The 23518-nt window shown below is 35.8% G+C and overlaps 1 protein-coding gene and 1 pseudogene across 1 annotated transcript in view; one reads left to right on the forward strand and one right to left on the reverse strand.

Moving 5' to 3' along the window:
• Window positions 1-1315: 1315 nt before the first annotated feature.
• Window positions 1316-6702, reverse strand: LOC127440136 (cytosolic beta-glucosidase-like; annotated as a pseudogene).
• A 3692-nt stretch (window positions 6703-10394) lies between these two features.
• Window positions 10395-23518, forward strand: part of LOC127434309 (adhesion G protein-coupled receptor A3) — an 87964-nt gene continuing 74840 nt past the window's right edge. Inside the window, exon 1 of the mRNA XM_051690839.1 lies at window positions 10395-11461. Within this exon, the coding sequence (XP_051546799.1) occupies window positions 11241-11461 (221 nt within the window). The 5' untranslated portion in view covers window positions 10395-11240. The remainder of the gene's footprint in view (window positions 11462-23518) is intronic.

Below are 23518 nucleotides of genomic sequence, written 5' to 3' on the forward strand. Positions count from 1 at the left end.
TTATGTTAGATTACCACATAATGTTACATTAATACCATATATTTTTCATTTTGTACTTTTATATAGGTCTGTGCAATGCCTACAGGCACTGTAGGAGTCAAGTTTCACATATTTTGTTTGTCACTTATACATTTTAAAATAGCACAAGCAAAATAAACCAGCACAAATGCTGTTCCAACTCTAATTCCATTTTTAACCACACAGAGGCAGTATATATCAACAAAACACAGAAAAAGGATGCTGGCACCTTCTGTATGTATTATTTTTCTATGATGACGAAAATATGAAGAGCAGAGTCCTATATATTGCTATACATATTTGAATATTTCCTCGATTATGTCTATTTCTGTGATTTTTTTCCTGTACAAAATAGAAACTTCAACAATGAGGAAAAGCCACTCGACTTGGCTGTTCTTCTCTCTGCATATTAGAAAACAAAACGTCTGCATTGTTTTTTTGTTGTTGTTTTTTTTAGTAGCTAAATTATTCAGTTAATTTATATTAAGATAAAGAGTTCTGATGTTGCTTAATATTTCTGTCAAAATGTAACAAGTTAAAATTGCTCAAATAAAAATGTGCCTCTATTAATTTGTCATCTGCACAATTTTCAAATATTCCAGTTAAAAGTGATTCAATCTCATTGAGCTCAAAGTGGTTTTATATTGCTTAGGTTTAGAACATTTTCAAAAAATAAACTATCATAGAGAAAATATAAGGACATTTCAAGTTAATCTTACAAACCATGTTGTTCAGACATACAAAGCACTTGTTTTGCTTCAAGCAAAAACATTTTAGAGACTTTTTAAAGATATTAAGTCCAACTTCAATTTCACAGAAATATTGTGTTTTCTTACTGTTTATACAAAATATGCTTACATTTTCCACTAAATTATATAACAACCACCACTGAAGCTATAAAGGGTAACCACATTTTGACACACTGATCAAGAGGTAGGCTCATCACCATTCTTTAGGATGCAATGATCTGACTTTTTTTCACAATAGAATTACTGAATTTTAATTATGTACTTCCTAATAAAATTTCTATATGATCAATGTGTAATCAAAATGCTGATTTTGTTTGTGAGTAATTGCTAATCATTCTTTGACTTGGTCTCTTTGCGATATTTGGAAATCACAGCTGCATTCTCTCTATCAGAGAGGTAAATGGTGCCATTTTAAGATAAAAAATTGTAATAGAACTATAAAAAATGAAGTCTACCAAGATATACTTTCTTATACTTTGTTAACAGTGTTAACAAAGTACCTTTGCCAACTTCTTGCAGTGTCCCAATAGAAATAGCAACGGTCGACATCATATATTTGAACCAGCCCCATCTGTGATATATATGGGCAGATTGGAATAAGTGTCCTGAAACATAAGTTCATAAGTTAATAGGGCAAAACATATTGACTTTATATAATAATTATAAGAACTCTCGATAAAAGAGTACAGGTATGGTAGAGCAGATCTTTGAGTTTGCACCTAAATAAAACTACCTTTATATATTTTAACAACTTCCGCAATCCATGAGGCACAACAGCCAGCCAGTGCACCCCACACATGGGCCATGAAGGATCAACAACCCCTTCTGCCCCTTGGTCCCATTCAAAACTGAGCTCACTGTTTTTACAAGTACTATTCAGATCTTTTACATTTCAAAATGTTTAGTAGTTCAGTGCAAAGTAATTAGCATTGCCCAGAGGCGAGGGCTCATTTTTGGAGAAGTGTGGTAGACGCGAGACCTGGTTGTATCCCAGTTCCAAGCTCCTATCCTCAATCCTGGATTGCATCTACTATGGGTAATCTCATGTGCAAAACACAGGCCAGGCAAACCATCCTGAAGTGAAGGCCAAGCATCGCTCTGTGGCTGCTACATCTTTAGGACAGCCAGGGTCCAATGGCTCCGCCAAGTCACTGTTCAGGGCAAGCGATACTTGCCCTCCTTGTAAACATCTGAAATTGGCATTATAACTATGTCAGACCTTGATGTGGGCATGCAGCATGTTGTGGGCAGCTAAGCAGGCTGATATTCCAGGCTCTTTGATCCCAGAAACAATAATGCCATTCTCATGGCCTAGCTTGGCACAGACATAAGACAAAAGTCTTAAAGCAAAACCTGGCATAACTTTTAAATATGTCTGCAATCTCTGCTGAGTTCCATCTACCACAATCCTGTAAGGCCTGAGGTAAGCCAAAGTGGTACAATGTGGCCATGGGGGTAACATCACAAGCAGTCAAGTCGTCAATCATCAAACGAAGATTTTTAGAAGAATATCTCAGCTCCGTTTTTATTCAATGCAAGTGAATGGTGGCCAGAACTCCGAAGGTCCAAAAAACATGTAAAGGCAGCATAAAAGTAATCATATCTCATCTGAAGATATGGATAGGTGTGGGTGAGAAACAGATCAGTATATAAGTCCTTTTTTTTTACTACAAATCTCCACCTTTGACCAGCCCCAACTGGTAGGTTGCGATATGCACAAAGAATGCGAATTGCCAATAAAATAAAAGAAGAATGTAGTTGTAGAAGAATGTAGATTTTTAGTAAGAAAGGTACTTAAATATTGATCTGTTTTTTTCGACACCAATCATATCTCATCTGAAGACACAGATTTAAACACTGGAGTTGTAAGGATTACTTTTTTGCTGCCTTTGTGCTTTTAGACTATTACAGTTCTGGCCAACATTCACTTGCATTGTGAGGACCAACAGAGCTGAGATATTCTTCTAAAAACATTTGTGTTCTGCAGAAGAAATAAACTCATACACATCTGGTATGGCATGAAAATTCTCTCATCATTTACTCACCCTCATGCCATCCCAGATGTGTATGACTTTCTTTCTTCTGCAAAACACAAAAAATGTCAGCTCTGTTGGTCTTCACAATGCAAGTGAATGACCAGAACTTTGAAGGCCCAAGAGGCAGTCTAAAAGTAATCCAAAAGACCCCAGTGGTTAAATCCATATCTTCTGAAGCAATATGATAGGTGTGGGTGAGCAACAGATCAATATTTAAGTCCTTATTTAACTGTAAATCAACACTTTCACTTCCACGTTTTGCTGTGGAAGTGATTTTCACTTTCACATTCAGCCACCTACTGGTTAGGTCTGGTCAAAGGTGGAGATTGATAGTAAAAAAGGACCTAAAGGAATAGTTCACCCAAAAATGAAAATTCTCTCATTATTCACTTACCCCGATGCCATCCCAGATTTGTATGACTGTCTTTCTTCAGCAGAACACAAATTAAGATTTTTAGAAAAATGTTGAAGCTCTGTAGGTCCTTATAATATAAGTAAATGGGTGCCATCAGGCTGCTGGCTATTTTACTGTCCAAAAGGCACATTTAGGCTGCAAAAAAGTAATCCACATGACTCCAGTTGATCAATTAAAGTCTTCTGAAGCAAATCAATAGGTTGGTGTAAGAAACAAATCGATAATTAAAACTTTAACTTAAAAAAAAAAAAAAAAAGAAAAAAAAAAAACGCTTCCTGCCAGCAGTCGACGCATCAGTGATGTAAGCGTTGCTTACGTATACAACAGAGGAAAAAACATCTCACAAGAGTTAGTTCATTTCAAACAGCATCCCAGCGCTGGCAGAAAGCAATGATTTAAAGTTTAAAAAATTATCTATTTGTTTCTTACACCAACCTATCGATTTGCTTCAGAAGACATTAATTGATCGACTGGAGTCATGTGTATTACTTTTATGCTGCCTAAATATGACTTTTGGACAGTTAAATAGCCAGCAGCCTGATGGCACCCATTTACTTATATTATAAGGACCTACAGAGCTTCAACATTTTTCTAAAAATCTTAATTCATGTTCTGCTGAAGAAAGACAGTTATACACAGCTGGGATGGCATCGGGGTAAGTGAATAATGAGATAATTTTCTTTTTTGGGTAAACTTTTCCTTCAAATATTGATCTGTTTCTCACCCACACCTATCATATTTCTTCAGAAGACATGGATTTAATCACTGGAGTCATATGGATTACTATTATGCCTACTTTGTCATTTTTGGATCTTCTGAGTTCTGGTCACCATTCACTTGCATTGTGAAGAAAACAGTGCTGAGATACTGAGATAAAAAATCTTAATTTGTGTTCTGCATAAGAAAGTAAGTCTTTCTTCAAACCATATGGGATGGCATGAGGGTGAGTAAATGATGAGAGAATTTCCATTTTTGGGTGAACTCTCTTTATGTGGTTTAGGTGCCCATTAATACAAAAAGTGTAGTATAGGTCTTTTTACTTATTGGTAATCATTTGCTGTTTTTATTCTCAACTATTTGCATATTATTAATATTTTATTATATATACACATGTTCCTTTATGAGTGAGAAAAGCTGTTATTTTGGAGTATTATTTACATCAACACCTTGTGTTTGTAAATCCAATTTTCACAGATGAAAGAACAAAGTTTGGCTTTGGTATTTGACACTAAAAGTATAATTCCACTGGAAGCACCTTTTGGATTGAAATGATTTGTGGTCCCATCAGGAAGGAGCCGTGACCAGGATATGGACAGATGGTAATTTGTGAGTCCAAGCTGTTGGATACATTTAAGGTCCTCTTCCCAGAGCTGATAGCTGTTACAGGCTACATCTCCTGCCTGATCCTCAAACACCCGCCCTTTGGCATGACAGAATGTGTCCCATATGCTGGGGCCTTTACCATCCAGATTCCAGACCCCTGCAAAATCGTTTAAGAAAGAAAAATAATACAGTCATCAATACTCTGAAATGACACAAATGGAAGAACAGGAATTATGTAGTGACCAAAAATGTTAAAAAAATCAAAATTATCTTATATTTTAGAATAGATTCTTCACCTTTGCCTAGATTACAGCTGTCTTTGCACACTATGGGCACTCTTTTAACCAACTTCGAGGCAGACACCTGTTGTGTTGTTTAAAAAAATATTGGAGTTCTATGTATGTTGGACACTTGAATGTTTTTCCTTCACTGTCTGGTTCAATTAATTCATTAAAAAAAGAAATCCTAACTTGCAAAAGTTAGGATCATCATAATATTTAAATATTTAATATCATAATATCAATACAATATAATGATATTTCAAAGTTAAGAACATAATATGCAACTCTCAAATAAAAAAGTAGAACAGGGGTCTCCAGGGGGCCGCCAAGTGTTGCTAGGGGGTTCACTGAGAACAATAAAGTGACAAAAACAAAAATTATAAAGGGACTGTTTACCAAAATATGAAAATTATCATTTTCTCACCCTCATGCCATCCCAGATGTCCCGTCTGCAGAACAAAGATTTTTTAGAAGAGTATCTCAGCTCTGCAGGTCCATTCAATGCAAGTGAATGGTGGCCAGAACTTTTAAGGACCAAAAAGCACATAAAACCAATCCATACGACTCCAGTGGTTAAATCCATGTCTTCAGAAGCTATATGATATGTGTGGATGTGAAACAGATACATTTGTATGTCCTTATTATAATTCTCCACTTTCACATTCTTTTGTTTTTTGCATTCTTCATGCATATTTCCACCTACTAGGAAGGGAGGAGAATTTATAGGAAAAAAGACTGAAATATTTATCTGACATGATACATAAAAACAAGAGTAAATGACAGAATTTTCATTTTTAAGTAAGTAAACCCAAAAACAATTTTACAGTTTATTTAAATTTTGTATTGCACTTTCATTTCAAGACATGACATTGTAACTTAAAATAAATCTGACATAACAGAAAAATTAAGAATCTCATATTACACATTTTAAAAGGTGTCCTGTATTGGAGCTGAAACCACTGAGTTTGAGCAAGTGAGCTCAAAGTTGATGGGCAGTACACATCTGAAAAAGATGGCAATAATTAATGAGTCAATTATCATTGTCAAAACATGATGCTGTATTTTAGAAAGGGACCCCGTAATAGTACCTCCTAAAATTGTAACGAGTAGTTGCTGAGATGAGACGGTGGATCTAATTGCAGGCTTTTAATGAAGACGAAAGTGAAAACAAACATGAACTCAAATAACAAACAAGAACTGACAAAGAGGGAACAAAACTAGAGGGTATTTATACACACAAGGGCTAATGAGGGAATGGCGAACAGGTGAGAACAATGGGCAACAGATGACAGTGATGAGGGCAGTGCATTATGGGAAATGTAGTCCGGGGGAAACAGAAGACAGAGGACAAAAAACACTTCAAAATAAGAATCCTTGGAAACACGAGGGAAACACACTGTGACAAAAACATGCACACAAAAGTGCTAAAATGCAAAATTCTAATAAATATTACCTTACAACTGCTTTTATTAAATACATTAACATAATGTGAAACCAATTATTGGCATAGCAGATTTTATACACTGCGTAATATAGGGTATTAATTTATGGTTTGTGCTCCTAAGATCATCTAATATGATTCATGTTTTATAAAGACACTATCTGTACTAATAATCTTTTGTAGTGTCTAGAGTGTGTCTGTTTGGATCTGCCATGTAACATTAAGAGTAAAGGTTTTGATGACACATTTCAGTCAAGAAACTTGGTTAAAATTAAAATAGCAGACTCATACAGTCAGCCAGGCTAGCTATAAAGCTAATGATCAGGACACTCTACAAATGGGCAATTTTCAGCTGTCGACATTTAACAAGACACTACACAAGTTTATAACCGAAAGAAAATGATAGGACCCTTAAATCACAGCATTCCTCTGTTGGCATCCTTAGTTTGCGGTCTTAGAGTTTAACTGTATGTAATTGATTCCATGCTCATGAGAATGCTATGACTCTGGTCCCGCCCTGATAGTAAAACAAAGCGTGATAGGTTGAAGATAGAACGTGCTACAATTGGTCTGATTAATGTGGCCGTAATCTGATTGGCTTAAGTAGATGATGGGTGGAGTCCACCTAACAAGTTTTCAGCTAACGAACCTGCATCAGTGTGGAGAGGCCTGAAAGACATTACTAACTTCAAGACACCATCCCCCAACACTGTAGGGAACCAACAACTGGCTGATGACTTGAATGTGTTTTACTGTAGATTTGAAAAGCCCAGTCTCACACCCCACACCTGCTCTGAACTTCACTTCACACAAACACCAATACCTCCTGCAACCCCCCCCCCCACCAACCTGCACTTAAGATCTGTGAAGAGGAGGTGTGCCGGATCTTCCAGAAACAAAAGACAAGGAAAGCACAGGGCCCAGACGGTGTTTTATCCACTTGTCTAAAATCCTGTACTGACCAGCTGGCCCCCATCTTCACACAGATCTTCAACAGATCACTGGAGCAGTGTGAAGTTCCCTGCTGCTTCAAATGCTCCACTCTCATTTCTGTCCCAAAGAAACCCAATATCAAAGGACTTAATGACTACAGACCCGTCGCTCTGACATCTGTGGTCATGAATTCATTTGAGAGACTGGTGTTGGCCCACCTGAAGGACATCACTGGACACTTTCTAGATCCCCTTCAGTTTGCTTATAGAGTAAACAGGTCTGTGGATGATGCAGTCAACATGGGATTGCATCACATCTGGACAGACCAGGGACATATGCAACGATCCATTTTGTGGACTTCAGTTTGGCTTTCAACACCATCATCCCAGCTCTCCTATGGAATAAATTAACCCAGCTCTCTGTTCCCACGTCTATCTGTCAGTGGATCATCAGCTTTCTGACAGACAGGCAACAGCTAGTGAGACTGGGGAAATTCACTTCCAGCACATGCACGATCAGCACTGGTGACCCCCAGGAATGTGTGCTCTCCCCACTACTCTTCTCCCTGTATACCAACGACTGCACCACCAAGGACCCCTCTGTCAAGCTCCTGAAGTTTGCAGATGACACTTCTGTCATTGGCCTCATCCAAAATGACGATGAGTCTGCATACAGATGCGAAGTTGAACAGCTGGCTCACTGGTGCAGTCATAACAACTTGGAGCTCAACACGCTCAAAACAGTGGAGATGGTTGTGGACTTTATGAGGAACACCCCAACATTGACACCGCTTACCATTCTAAACAGCACTGTGGCAGCAGTGGAGTCATTCAGGTTCCTGGGCACTACCATCTCACAGGACCTGAAGTGGGAGACCCACATTGACTTCATTATGAAAAAGGCCCAGCACAGGTTGTACTTCCTTCACCAGTTGAGGAAGTTCAACCTGCCACAGGCGCTGCTAATCCAGTTCTACTCAGCAGTCATTGAGTCTGTCCTCTGCACTTCAATAACTGTCTGGTTTGGTTCAACTACAAAATCGGACATCAGAAGACTACAAAGGACAGTTCGGACTGCTGAGTGGATTATTGGTTGCCCCTTGCCCTCCCTTCAAGAAATGTACACATCCAGAGAGAGGAAAATGGCTGGTGAAATCACTCTGAACCCTGCTCTCCCAGCTCACTACCTTTTTGAACTGTTGCCTTCTGGCCGACGCTACAGAGCACTGAGCACCAGAACCGTCAGGCACAAGAACAGTTTTTTCCCTCAGGCTATCCATCTCATGAACAGTTAAAAACTATACTATAATTATGTGTAATACACAGCCTAGTCAATTATATTATTTAACATATCCTACCTCTTCTGCATTACATTCCTTTGCACTGTGAAGGAGAACAGCCGTGTAAGGTCTTTTGGTTTACTAAGCCAGGTTTCTAAGTTTTAGGTTTATAGGTTTATAATTTCTTAGTGACTGTATAAGTTTGACAATCAATTATAGAAAATCTGACATTTTAACAATTGTTTATTTACATTTGTGTCATATATACATAATTGTTTTTAATAGAGACAATTATCAAGTTTTAAAGCATATCTTTGTAATAGTAGAGTTTACTAACTTTCAAGTTTCGTAAGACTAATGGAAATGAAAATTGCCCTTGGACAAAGACCTTTGAACTGTATGAGGTTCTGTTCTTGCCCCCCACACACAGCTTCTAAATTGTGCTAATTGTAACAACAACATATGAGAAAGATTTATGCTCCCATAAGAATAATCTTCACTCGATGCACAAACACTGCACACAAGGCATTGTTCTCTTAAGGGAGTCCTTCTATACCTATTTTACCACAAGCAGCCAGTCTGAACTTGTTTGTAGTGCAGTGTGAAGACTCTTTTGTGAGGGCCACAAAAACAAATGAGCACTTACACAATGGCTCAAGATTCTGTTAATATTGTGTTGCATTTCGTTGGATGGTTTTGTAAAGGGAAGCCGTTACTTTAAAAGAACTGGATGTCCTTTTGTCATGCACAAACTTTCAGAAGTGGGTAAGTTATCTCTTACGTGTTTGAGTTGTTGACAGATACCTTTTTTATTATTTAAGACTTAAAGATATTTAGGTTAAAATGTATATTGACGTATAAAGGAGGGTGTATATTTTTCATAAGTTTTTCATCATTTGAATCACCTTTTAGCTTTATTGCCTTAAGGAAATTGCTCGTCTAAAATCCGATTTTTTTCATGATTAAATAATCCAGCATTTTTTATAGTATTTTCTCTCTCTCTCTATATATATATATATATATATATATATATATATATATATATATATATATATATATATATATATATATATATATATATATATATATATATATATATATATATACATGGTATATACTTGTGTGGTGTAACCATTAAGTAAAAGGTATTAAAAACTTTCCTTGTACTTTGAATACATAAGAATGTATGCAACTTAATTATGTGATTTTTTTTTTTTTTTGACAAATATCATAAATTTTTTAGTCAAGAATATCAATATCAGAGTTACATCGTATGACCTGAACAAAATGGGCCTTTTCATAAAAATGTCAAAATATTGATATTTAAGGATATTACAAAAGAATGTTTTTTTCCTTCTAAAACTAAAGGGGTCTAACTAAATTTTTTTTTTTTTTTTTTTTTCACATTATAACAAAATGGCTACCTAAATGTTGGTTACACCACATTACTTTAATTTGGTGGACAAATGTTTATATATATATATATATATATATATATATATATATATATATATATATATATATATATATATATATATATATATATATAAAGTAAATTGTAGGCTACATGTAACGGCTGCAACCTTATTTTTCTTTCTTTCTGAGCTGAAAGAGCTTTTTTATTTTTTTTTTTTATCAAATACATTAGACATCAAAATGTACATCAGTTACATTAGATGACTCCATTTACAAATCTTCAGAAAATATCTTTCACAAAGTTTTTTGTTTTTTTTTTCAATCAACTGCTTTCAATATTTTGTGAACAAAATGTAAGCCAGTTGTCTCCTACATGTGGCAAATACATATTTTTTCCAGCTTTAACTTAGTTTAAACTCAAATTCAACCAGACAGGGGCAGTTGGATCAGTTGACTGGAGCAGCCCGCAAACCTATGATGACGTCAGGAGAGGAAATGGAACATGGAGCACGGGGCTCAAAGAAGAACACACTTCTCACTAGATTGAACGGCACTGATCATATGCACGGATTTACCATCTGATCGCACTTTGTGGCTTTGGATCATACATTCCTCCTGTATGTTTCGTGCAGCGTCTTTACGGTTATGATCGACAGCTATATGAAAGCCTACTATGAACAATCTCTAAGTAAAAAACTACTTTACGCCTCCAGTTTCACAAGAATGGTTTTATTGTTCGGCATGCGGAGATTTCGCGTTTAACGATCAGTTTTTGGCAATTATAGAATAACTATCACATCGAAATAGTTTCGCTTTAATTTGAACGCACTGTGGCTAGCCAAATGTGCATCCGCATTGCGCACAGAAAAAGTTTATGTGATCAGATTTCCTTGAGTTTGTGAGACTGTTATCTTGGGATGGTTGCAGCTGTCTCGTAGAAGAAGTGAGATCAACACTTTGACTGGCAACAAAGAAAATGTAGCGAGTTTTAAGTAACATCTTATCGGTGGAGCTGCTTCTTTGCGCTATAAAGCATCGGAAACTTGCCGTTTAGTCGACCGATATCGAAAAGCTGGAGAAGAGATGGAAAACAAAGGAGGATATTCGACCTTTTCTTTTCGGACTGGAAGTGTTAAATCTTAAAAATCAGTCAGTATTTTGACCATGACTTAAAAGTGCTGACCTGTGTCTTTGACTGTTTGTTTTGATGGCTATCGACGAATATTTGTGTCAAAGATCGAGAGGCAGCGTTTAGGTAAAAACAACAACCACGTAAGGCTTCTGGGCTATTTATATGCTAATTGAACCCCCTTTTCTCGCCTTGTGTATTCACAACGAAGAAAGGAGTAATGTCGGTGGGCGCTACTTGTGTCCTTTTCCTGGCTTTTGTGCTGCTTCGAGGCGCGAGCTCTGCAGGATCATCTGAATGCAAATCATACGATGAACGCTCCAGAAATGCAGGGAAAAGCTCCCCGTCTGGGGCCACACTGGACAGGAAAGTGGTCTGCAGCAATATGGAACTCCATCAGGTGCCTTCTCCAGAATCATTTCCCAACAGAACAGTCTCACTGTAAGTCAACATCCATCTACCATGCATTAGGTCTACATCATTTAACATCTCAGAATTAACAGTAGGATTGTATATCTACATGTATTTCGTCTCGCCAGTTATTACAGCCCTGTTAAAGAGAAAGAAACCAACGTAACTTCCCATGTCATGCACTTTGGTAGAGGCCAGACTGACTAACAAAAGTATAAAATCAAAGCCAGTGGGTAAAAAAATGTTAATTGATGTTTATGAATACATAGTTGAGCTCCTATAATAGCACAATGTTTATTCAAATGAGAGGTTTTCAATCTACCTCACTCATACGTAGCACATATCTGCCACTTGGAGGGAATAAAAAAATATTTGTACATGTATATATATATATGTATATGTATATATTATTATTATTATTATTATTATTATTATTTTTAATGTGTGTGTGCTTATATAATTTTTAAATACATTTTATATAATATAGTGTAAAATAGGTTGAATGCTCTGCATTGCTATTAGGTCCAGCTCATCAAATCAAATTCATATTTATTAAAAATATGACATGTTTGTTTGCTTGTTTTTAACTCCTACTTTATGTCAGGGTTGTTAATGCAAATATGGTATTTTGTATGTAAGTTATAGGCCTAAGCCTAACATTATATGTGTGTTTGTGTGTGTGTGTGTGTGTGTGTGTGTATGTATGTGTAATATATATATGTATACACACACACACACACACACACACACACACACACACACACACTACCGGTCAAAAGTTTTGAAACACTTACTCATTCTTTATTATAATTTTTTTCACATTTTAGAATAATAGTAAAGTCATCAAAACTATGGAATAACATAAATGGAACTATGGGAATTATGTTGTGACTAAACAAAATCCAAAATAAATCAAAACTGTGTTATATTTTAGCATGTTCAAAGTAGTCACCCTTTGCCTAGAATTTGCAGACATGTACTCTTGACATTTTCTCAACCAGCTTCTTGAGGTATCACCCTGGGATGCTTTTTAAACAGTATTGAAGGAGTTCCCATCTATATGCTGGGCACTTATTGGCTGCTTTTCTTTATTATTCGGTCCAAGTCATCAATTTCAAAAACTTTTTTTTTTTATTATTAAATTTTAGTTTTATAATAAAATAAATTAATATGGTGGCACAATTATATTTTTGTCTACAAAACTAATTTCAAACATTTAAGCATATGCCTTCAGATCAAAAGATTTTTAAGATCATGAGAAACATTTCAGTCAAGTGTTTCAAAACTTTTGACCGGTAGTGTGTGTGTGTGTGTGTGTGTGTGTGTGTGTGTGTGTGTGTATATATATATATGTATATATATATATATATATATATATATGTATATATATATACACTGTGTGTATAATATATATATATATATATATATATATATATATATATATATATATATATATTAACTGTATATATATATATATATATATATATATATATATATATATATATATATATATATTAACTGTATATACAAATGTTGTTTGTCATGACTCCTTTGGATATGGAGTGTTATGATCTTTTGCTTCTATTTCTGTATACTGGAAACAATTAGATGCATTACATAATATTTATTCTATGTATTTATTGTCTTTAACCTTGATTTTTTTTATTTTTTTACTCAGTCTAGAATCTAGAAAGTTTTAGAATCTTTATTAAAAATTGATCTTAAACACCTTATATAGGTTTATATAAGAAATATTATGCCTAGAAAATCAATTAAGTGACAGAACAGAATACATTTTGCTATCAGAAAAGCTTTATTTTTACAGTGGCTTAGCTTCCCACTGTGCTCTGTGTGGCTGGTGGTGCAGCCTTATAGGGTCTAAATAAAAAAGCAGACCACGTGACAGCGTCTTTCAGAGATGGATGCCAGGCATGTCTGAAAGCCTGAATGATACTTTCGTCTTTCTTCATATGCTGAGTGCACTGAAAGAGCAAATGTGAAAGCAAATACTTTGACCTGGGTGAAAATAAACACTGTTGAAGCCTTGATTTAGGCATGTATGAAAGTGAATTTCTGTTTCTAAAAGCTTATGTGTAGACATTTGATCATGAAGCATAGATTGAAAATACAATCAGTTAAAGGTTCACCCAAAAATGAAAATTCTCGCTTTTTTTTTACTCACCCTCATACCATCCCAGATGTGTATGACTTTCTTTCTGCTGTAGAACACAAATTATGATTTTTAGAAGAATATATCAGCTCTGTAGGTCCATACAATGCAAGTGAATGGGTGCCAAAATTTTGACGCACCAAAAAGCACACAAAGGCATCATAAAAGTAGGGATGTGCTAATTTCACTGCCGTTTAAACGGAACATTTGGAGTCGACATGTCGACTAGTCTAAAATGAAACCAACCTACAGAAAACAGAAGAAAAAAAATTGATGTGACCCATTTCAAATACTTAATTTATTTAAAATCTGATGCTAAATTCCACTGAAAGGGGCATTTATCTGCGACTTGCTTGCCTGCATTATCGTTATTGTACATTAAATATTGAACATGACATGCATTCAGCTTTAGCGAATACAGGTTTATTTATCGAAAACAATTGAATAAATGGTGCAGGACTAATAGCGCAACCCAAATAGCCTATTCTAAATGTAATTCATCAAGTAATAGTTTCTTATTAAAGTAACATATTAAAACAATCAGGACATTGTTGAAAATAATTAACAAGTAGACTAAGCCAAATCTACAAGAGAGAAAAAAATTTGCTGAAAAGTTGCGTGTATTTCATGGCATGTAGTCTTGCATTAGCCATTAATTTAATATGACAGAATATGAAGAACTTTAACCAATAACAGTTACGAGGTAGAAAGAAATAAAAATAGCTATTGGATAGAAAAAAATAAGCCTGTGATGTATCCTAAAATAAACCTAATGTATTCTAAACATGACGTGCACACAGAATAAAAGATAGCAGTTGGCACCTCATTGAAAGTAGCCTTCTTAATCAGCAGATTAAAAAAAAAAATGGCATTCCTAGCCTAAAACAGTCATTTTCTAGCCTACTTACTCAAAAGCATACATTTTTAATGAGCAAAATGAACATGACGACACGGTCCGGTGAAAGACGGGACTTGACTCACCTGAGGCTGCTAACCTGCACCTGAAAAAGCCAGAGTGGCGGGGAATTACCTTATAAGCACGCATAGATTTAAAGAAGACTCAAATGTGAAAACATCCAACTTTCAAGCCATTCGCTTCCTGCACCACCACCGAAGTGATTTCATAGCTTCTTAACTTTGCTGAGTTTGCTTGTCTAGTGAGAGGACATTTTCCTGCGCGTGCCGTGAGTGAGATGGAAGAAGCACGCGCAGCCTGAGGTGAAATGAAACTTTGTATCTGTTCCAGATATCCTCTTTTTTTTAAATAATATTTGTGTTATTAATTATATTTAAAATGTGTAACATTAATATGACAGTAATTTAAGTGCAGCCTCTATAAAAATATAAAGCCAAATGTAAATGTGTAAAAATGTTGAACAGTTTAATGGGAAAAAATATTAACGACTAGTAATTCCAGTGTCGACTAGCAGCATCAGAACCGTTTAGTCGACTAGTCTCACACATCCTTGCATAAAAGTAATCCATATGACTCCAGTGTTTAAATCCATATCTTCAGAAGTGAAATGATAGGTGTGGGTGAGAAACAGATCAATATTTAAGTCATTTTTTGCTTGAAATTCTTCTCCCTACCCAGTAGGGGGCTGTATGCATGAAGAATTTTAATCACCAAAACACAAGAAGAAGAATGTGAAAGTGATCTGTTTCTCACCCACATTTATATCGCTTCTGAAGATGTTAATTTAACCACTGGAGTCGTATGGATTACTTTTATGCTGACTTATGTGATTTTTGGAGCTTCAACATTTTGGCACCCATTCATTTGCATTGTATGGAGCAAAAGAGCTGAGAAATTCTTCTAAAAATCTTCTTTTGAGTTCAGCAGATGAAAGAAAGTCTCATACATCTGGGATGGCATGAGGGTGTGTAAATGATGAGAGAATTTTCATTTTTGGGTTAACTATTCCTTCATTGTGGAAGTTTACTTCTGTTTCTCATCATTGTTTTTGGTGAAGCTTTGAAGTTTGTAAGTTGGTTCCCTTGAATGAGAACTCTAATTAAAATTCAGCAATGTGAAGTTCTCAGTCTCTGTACTGAAAGTATCAACATAACAATGTGCAAACTTAAACTCCATTTTCTGGGTGAATTGTCCACAGAGGGGCGCCAAAAGGGAGTTATTTTTAGCTGTACAGGCTGTAATACAATGAAGAGGAATGCAAATTTACTAACATTTTTACTTAAACTGTACCCCCAAATCCCAAACCTAAACCTAACCATCAGTGGAGTAAAAATGTAATTTTTTAGGGCAGCCTTTTTGACATGGAGTGCCATTTTTTATTTTCCTGGTCAATGGCTGTACTGCCAATTTTATTTATAATTTTTTCTATTTTGCATTTTTCTGATTTAATCGTTTATTTTTTATTACAAATGATATTATCAGCATAACAGTTTGAGTGAAAAATTTGGGCAAAACCCAATAATTATGATATAGTCATGATCCAGCATGTGAATTTTCACAGAGAATCTTAAGTGCTTTAATGAAAGAACTTGTCCTTTTGTACAAAATGAGTTAACAGTTAATGTCACAAATTTGCTTATTTGATTACTGATCATGAAATTGTGTGGAATATATTTCTTATGTCATAATACATTTTACTAAATCACACAGAGCTGGGTAATCACTAGCATGCAAGCAACAGCAAGAGAGAAGTAGGCTATTTTATTTATATGAAGATTTTCGCACCTGCATTCCAGTCTACATCTTGATGTAATCCTTCCTCAAGATCATGCAGCGTGTTTTCATCAGCTGAATGGGAGGTTAAATACTATTAAAGTGTGACGAGATTCACGCTGTGCATGCAAGCCAGTCGCGCATCACAAGCCGATCAACTATTTAGCCCTTTTTGGTGAATCACACCTGCAAAATCCTAAAACTTTATTTCCAGGTGTAATTTATATTTTTAATAGACTCCGATTTTTGAACCCCACAATGTGCGTTTGATTTCTCTCTTAATCGTTTAATGTAATTTGAGTGTGACGATGGTTTAAGGAGGGTGTACCTGTATGCTGGGTTGGAAATCTCAAGGATTAAAAGAAACAAATGAAACACGGAATGTAGGATGTCATCCGCGCAGCCTAACCAAAGCAAAGCGGGCGCGTTTAATCGTGCGATTAACCGAAAGTGAAGGGCCGCCGACTTGTGATTCGCAAGTGACTTTCACGCTTTGCACAAGTCTGTTGGGTATACTGCAGTCTCAACACATTTTAACTTTTTGTTTAGCCTCCCATTCAGCTCATGAAAACACGATGCGTGATCATAAGGGAGGATTACATCAAGATGTAGATTGGAATGCAGGTGCGGAATTTATATAAATAAAATAGTCTACTCCTCTCTCGTCGTTGCTGGCGTGCCACTGATTACCCCTCCACGTGCCAATGCTGGCACGCATGCCATAGGTTGCCGACCCCTGTTTTAGAGGGTAAAATGCAACCTCAGAATTGTGCTCGTCACTAATCTTGCGAATGTGATTACTTCCTGGTGTCAATGCTGGATCGTAACGCACTTCTGGGTGCTTCACAAGGGAAGGTAAACATGCTGGAGCCGATGCAAAAGTGTCTGATGGGAGATGCCACTTGTCGGTCAGCCGGCATAATGTTGCTGATCCTAGGATACCGAACTCTCTGAAACATCATGCGGACTTCCCATGTGATCCTGTTGGTTTTCTTGGGGAGGATTCTCCTGTGGAGAGGATGTGATTGAATGTGGCATTACCAGGCTGTGGTTATCCATGGCTGGAGTGCTACTGCTACTTTAAACCTTTTCTGATGCTGAAAATTAATAACTTTCTCAATCTGGTGGGGGAACCCTTTACTTTACACACATTTGTGGGGTTAGCAGGTTTATTGTGCCACCCTTTATAAGACACTCCATTTAAAAACTGTTGAATTTTACGTAATTTTATTGCCTGCACTTAAGTGTATTTGTTTTGTTTTTTCTCTCTGAGTGGTCAATACTTAAAAAAAAAATATTGATCCTATGGTATTTTTTTTTTTTTAATGCTTTTTGGGGTTTTATATACAGTATGTAGCAAACAGCTATATGTGACATCTACAAATTGCAAGCATCAGATTCCCCATTCTGGTTAAATTAACTTTTCTTCTGTGCAGGACAAAAGTTGACATTGGCATTTACTTTGTACCACACTGCCATTATGCTTGAACTGCAGTTGTTTCAGAAATGATTTGTCATTTAATGGTTACTGCTTTACTTCACCTCAAATATCCAGTTAATGGCTTTTTCTTAGAGTCCGCCCAACATTGAAGAAGCATTTTGAATTGGAACAAAACTGCTTCATAGCAATTTCTGTTGTAAATGGAGATTGTGTGTGCAGCTGTATTTTTACATGAGTTTAGTCATAGAGTTTGGGCTTCTAGGGAACTGTTTAAAGTTACACCTGGACTGAGCTGTCCTCCCCAAAGCACACCTGGTAACTGTAGAGAGAGGGATAGGTTTCAGACAAGCTGCTAAATATTCCTTAATTGTTTCCCTTGATTACCTTAAAGTTTCACAGTTGAAACTCAGCTATAGAATATCCATTTGTAAAATAAGAACTAAACGGAATTCTACAAGATCGAAAGGTATAATCAAGCAATCGAGTTGTTGCGTGTTATAATGAAGTTAAAACTTAAGTTAGAAAAAAAAAAAACAAGTATATTTACAATATATTCTTTACTATTTAAATTTAGTTTTGTATATTTAAGCAGCCTGTGACCAATGGCAGTTTATTTCAGATTGTTTTTTTATTTTTATTTTATTTATTTTTTTAAAGTAATTGTTAACCCAAGAATAAAAATTGCTCATGTTGTCCTCATGTTGTCCCAAAGCACTATCACATTTTGTTTCCATGGAATACAAAAGGTGGTTATTTTTTTTTTTTTTTAAAGATGACTAGGAATAAAGTGTAGAAGTCAAACAGATCACTTTTATGATTTTTTTCTTTCTTGACAGCCCCAGTTCCGATTCACTTTCATTATGGAAAATAGTGGGCAGGATATTCTTAAAAATGTCAACTTTGTGTGTCCACTGAAGAAAAAGCCACAGGGGTTTGAAATGGCACGAGATTGAATAAATAATTACAGAATTTAAATTTTTGGTTGACCTGTTCTTTGAATGAAGGCACATTTTAAGATGCTAGAAAATATAAGCTATCCATTGTATATGAGACTGAAACATAATGTGTTTGCAGCTTATATTGTTATTGATCTTTTCTTTTGGCTTCTTGGAGATTATTGTTCAAAATATGTTAAGATTTGGATTTGAAGAAAAAATAAGTTGTGCAGATTTAGATTAACAAGACTGTGCTGCTCTATTTTACACATTGGAATTATTTGTTGTTTCATCACTGTGTCCTTGCAGGGCTTTTACAAATCAAGATAAGGTGATATCTTAACTGTCTGTCTGCAGCACTAGGAGACCTACAGGTGCCAGACACTAATTTGCATGCTAATTGTTGAAATGTCTTGTCCACTAATGCAGGACCAAAATTAGTCGTCATCACAGGCTCAATCGCTTAAGGATTTTTGCCCTCCAGACACAAGTCAAAGACATCTTAATGCAGATAATTGGCAGACAATGTAGAGAAACCAACAACAGACAATGCAATGGATTGGACTTGCATTATTCTTACCTCTTACTAGTTTCCATCCACTTTTCGCGCTGTTTTATTATCGACAAAGTGGAAATGCGTAAAAAATCTTTTGCAAAATTTCCCGTTTTCTACCGGTTTCCATTCAAATGTCATTTTATCGATACAAATGGTGTGCGTGATGACGTCATGCTTAAAAAAACACTGTCGCATAAGTTTTGGTTTATCGCAAAAGAAATCTGCCCTTAAGCCGTTTCCATACAGAAATGTGTGTATATCGCTAATTGTGTACCTTTCTCCTCCCAGATGTCCCTAATCCCCTAAAGTATTGTGCATTTATTTTTAATTTAAAACATCTTTGTGCACAGAAATTATGTTTTTTGTTTTGTGGGCTAATTCCATGACTAGGGTTGCAATGGTATGAGATTTTCACGGTACGATAACCTTCTCAGAAAATATCACGGTTTCACAGAATGGTTGAACAAATACTTTATTATAATTGAAACTTGAAACCATTTTTTTTTTTATGGAAATATGTGTAAAATAAATAAAAAAATAAATAGAATAAATAAGCTAACCGAATTATAAACATGATAAAAAAATAAAATACAAACAAAATAGCATGTAACTATAACATGTTATATAACTAAAGCATGTTAGTTTACATGTTAGCATAGCATGTTAAATTAACTGCTAATTGAAAAATAACATCAGCTGTATGAGCTTTTAAAGTAATGTCCTATGATTATTAACAATTAACATACTGTAGGTGCACGACAATGCAGCCAGGCTGCTCCTGTCTGTACCTTTAACTCAGTGGTTCTCAACTGATTTTACATTGGAAATCAAGTGGCGACCCACCATAGTAAAAACGTAACCTGTATTTAATGTACCCTGGGTCGCATTTCCTTTTATGGTGCATAGTTTTGTTCATGGTTTTCAAGTACAAGGACATGCATCAAGTGACATTATTTTTGTTGTTGACGTCAACAACAAAAGCAACAGGAAGTTTTCTCTCTCCCCTTTTAAAAATTGAAGACTTATATGAGCCCATTATTATCCCGTTTGTTTCCTAATTTCAAAAATAATTCAAACAGAACATACATATTACACTGGAGGAAAGGCTCCTTGTTACCATGGTTAGGTCAGTGTAGCTAGTCTTAAATAATAGTAATAATAATTACAAATTAGAGTATTTATGAAAAAATAAATACTAGCTGAAACACATCTTGAAACTTGAACTACAACTGCCACTGTTGATATAAAATGAGGTCTAATAGATTCTACCTTTAGATTATTTCATATGAAACTATAACATTTTGTAAAAATATAACAGTTACTTTTACTCATGTGAAATCGTGAAACAATTTTGTAAAGGTGATTTTATTTTTGGTGCATAGCACAGTGTTGCTCTTTTCCTCGGTGCTGTTTGGCATGTCATGGCTGCCTACTGTTTGAGAGGTTCGACTTGACTTCCTCCGTAATGCTTTAAACTAGAAAAATCTCACTAGAATTGAAATTGGTCACATCAGTTTTAAGATCTGCGCTCCGCTGTGTCGAGGGAAGCCCGGTTGTTGCACGTGCGCGCCAGAGAGAAGAGCAGATCACGATCACAAGCTGGTTCCGTTACACTTGTGCGAAAGTGCAGATGAGAAGACTTTAGCTGATTGCGAGATTATCATTAAATCTGGCTTGGTAGTCCTAAATAGGCTATCACTTGGACGGCCGCCGAAATATCTTCAATGGGAGAACCATGGCATTGTCCGAATAGACCTGCTTGAGAAACATTGCTCTCTCTCTCTCTCTCTCTCTCTCTCTCTCTCTCTCTCTCTCTCTCTCTCTCTATATGATAAACAAAGTATAGACAGGAAACTAGTGTTGAAAAAGGGGGGAGCGGGATCAGGATAAGATCCAGGTCAGACTCAAACCTGAACTCAGCGAAGAGCATTTGTCCTGAGAATTTGTGCAGCCCACTGCGCCACAGCTTGAGTCTGTTCTTTTTAATGATTCTGTCAAACCAATTCACAAGTTGGTCTGAATGATTCATAAGTGTATTGATCTAAATTTAAATAATAATAATAGTATTAAAAAAATCCTCATCCAGTAATTACAAACAGATGAAACACTCAAGGAAATTCATTAGTGGGAACAGTGTGGGAACCCTGCTTGTAGGATGTTGTAAACCTTGTACTTAAGCCCACAATGGATGCATTTATGTGCCTGTTTTTCTCATGGGATCATATTCTAGTCATGAGAGAGGGAGGGGAGTAGCTGCCAGCTGGGAAATCGCTGTACTTATTATAATGTCAATATTGTTCTCAAATTGATCTTGACAGTTTGAGTCACAAGGCTGTATGTGCTTTCTCTTGCATGTTTTCTCCTCATGACAGGGAATAGTTTCTGAAAGCCAAATTAATGATGCCCAGAATTGAAATGTAAACAAATAGGACTATAATTGCAGACAGATGAGAAGTCAATATGAAAGAACCATCTGATAAAGTATAAAAGTAGTCCACAGATAAAATTGAACATGAATGTAAGGATGAAACTCATTTTGTAGTAATTAATACAATTTATTCAGAAGCAATTTAGTTGATAAATTCATCTGAATTTTCAGTTATTGTGTTTTTAGAAGAATAAAGACTCAAGGTTGTGTATTTTAGAGTCTGGATTAATTTTGTTGCTGTTGAATACCAGTATCAGCAGATTCAGTTATTTTTTCATATATGATTTTCCTTGTTGTTGTCACACCACCACATGTGTATTTAGTTGTAAACAATTTTAGCCCTGTGATAATTGATGACTAATTTTTATTTTATAATCCAGAGTAGTAGCATTGCTGAAGACAACCAACCTTTGCAGTAAGCTGTAATTTAAAGTCAGGAGGATGTGGTATTTGCAACCCATTTTATTCTGGAATGTGACACTTTTCAAGTTAAACATTACTAGAAAAGAAAAGTAGGGTGAAACTTGGTTAATCCATTGGGAATTGTTTGGGTTGTGAAAACTGGACGTTCCATTTTAGAGTTTGCAGTCAATTTTGGAGGACTTCTCCCTTCCTGGAACATCACCAGCACCCACTGATTGAAACCAAGCGATTCTTAGTGACATCAGTCGAAAAGGAGAGTTGTTTCCGAGGTGGAGCGAGGTAGTAAATTTGATTGAAAGATGGAATAATGTACACTGATGAATCGTGCACTATAAGACCAGGAACATTTATTAAAGGTGGACTCAGTAACTTTTGTCTTTGTGTCATATTGGACTTACAGTGACACCAAGTGGCTTGGATGTAGCGTCATTCAAAATCAATAGTTTTTAGTTTGAGATGCCATTGTAGAAATTCAGTATTCACACTCAGCCATGATTACTTTAATCAATGAGTGAAAGTGTTGAATAACAGGACTGAGATGAATTGAGTAGTATTTGGCTGGTCATGTGATTCTAACATGGCAGCCTCCATGTGTGGACCCTCTCCATGTAGAATAAAACAGCTTTTGTAAGGTTACTGATATGGAGTCCTCATTTAAATGTGAGTGGCCATGATTTCCTACATATATTGCAAAATTAAAATTAATGTCTTCGAGTTAAACTTTTTTAATGAGGAAAAAATTACTGAGTGCACCTTTAAGAAAGTAAATGGGGTTAATTCTGATTTCATGAATACTTTATAGTGTTTTTTTTTTTTTTACACTTGATATAATTCTTTCTTAGTGCTCTGCACATCTGGAGTTTGAAAAAACACTATCTGTTAAACCGAGAATAAGGAAAGCATAGGAAAAGTTTGTGTTCTCAAAGTGGGGAAAAATATGGAGGCTGTCTCAGTGAGCAGAACTTGTAATAAAGTCACCCCTCAGCACCCCATCTGGCTGGGACCTCTGGATAAGGGGTTGTGAGCATAAGCAAGTGCATCCGGTTAAACTGTCCTTAAAACAGTCAACCGCAAACAGTTGTGGTGTTGTGTCTGTAATGAACATCACTGTTTACTGCTGAATAACTCACACAAAATGGAGGAGTCATGCGTTAGAGCTTTCCCCTATGTTTTGGCTCTTGAAAGCAAAAACAAACATGACTCAACAGCACTGTATATCTAATGTAGAGTGTGTTTGGTGGTTTTCATTTGAATGAGTAGCTCAAACAAAACATTAAACCTTATTCTAAAGTTAGTGAAATTATTAAAGCTGTTGAAATTAATGTTTTAACGCATACAATTAATGTAAAATGTTTAACTCGTTGTTTTTTAAACGCGATTAATGCATTTACCAGTTTGACATTAGATAGACATTTTATTCGGCTCCGTGTGAGTTCTCAACTCTG

The sequence above is a fragment of the Myxocyprinus asiaticus genome, chromosome 1 (genome assembly GCF_019703515.2).
Source record: "Myxocyprinus asiaticus isolate MX2 ecotype Aquarium Trade chromosome 1, UBuf_Myxa_2, whole genome shotgun sequence".
In the NCBI taxonomy this organism is placed as follows: Eukaryota; Metazoa; Chordata; class Actinopteri; order Cypriniformes; family Catostomidae; genus Myxocyprinus; species Myxocyprinus asiaticus.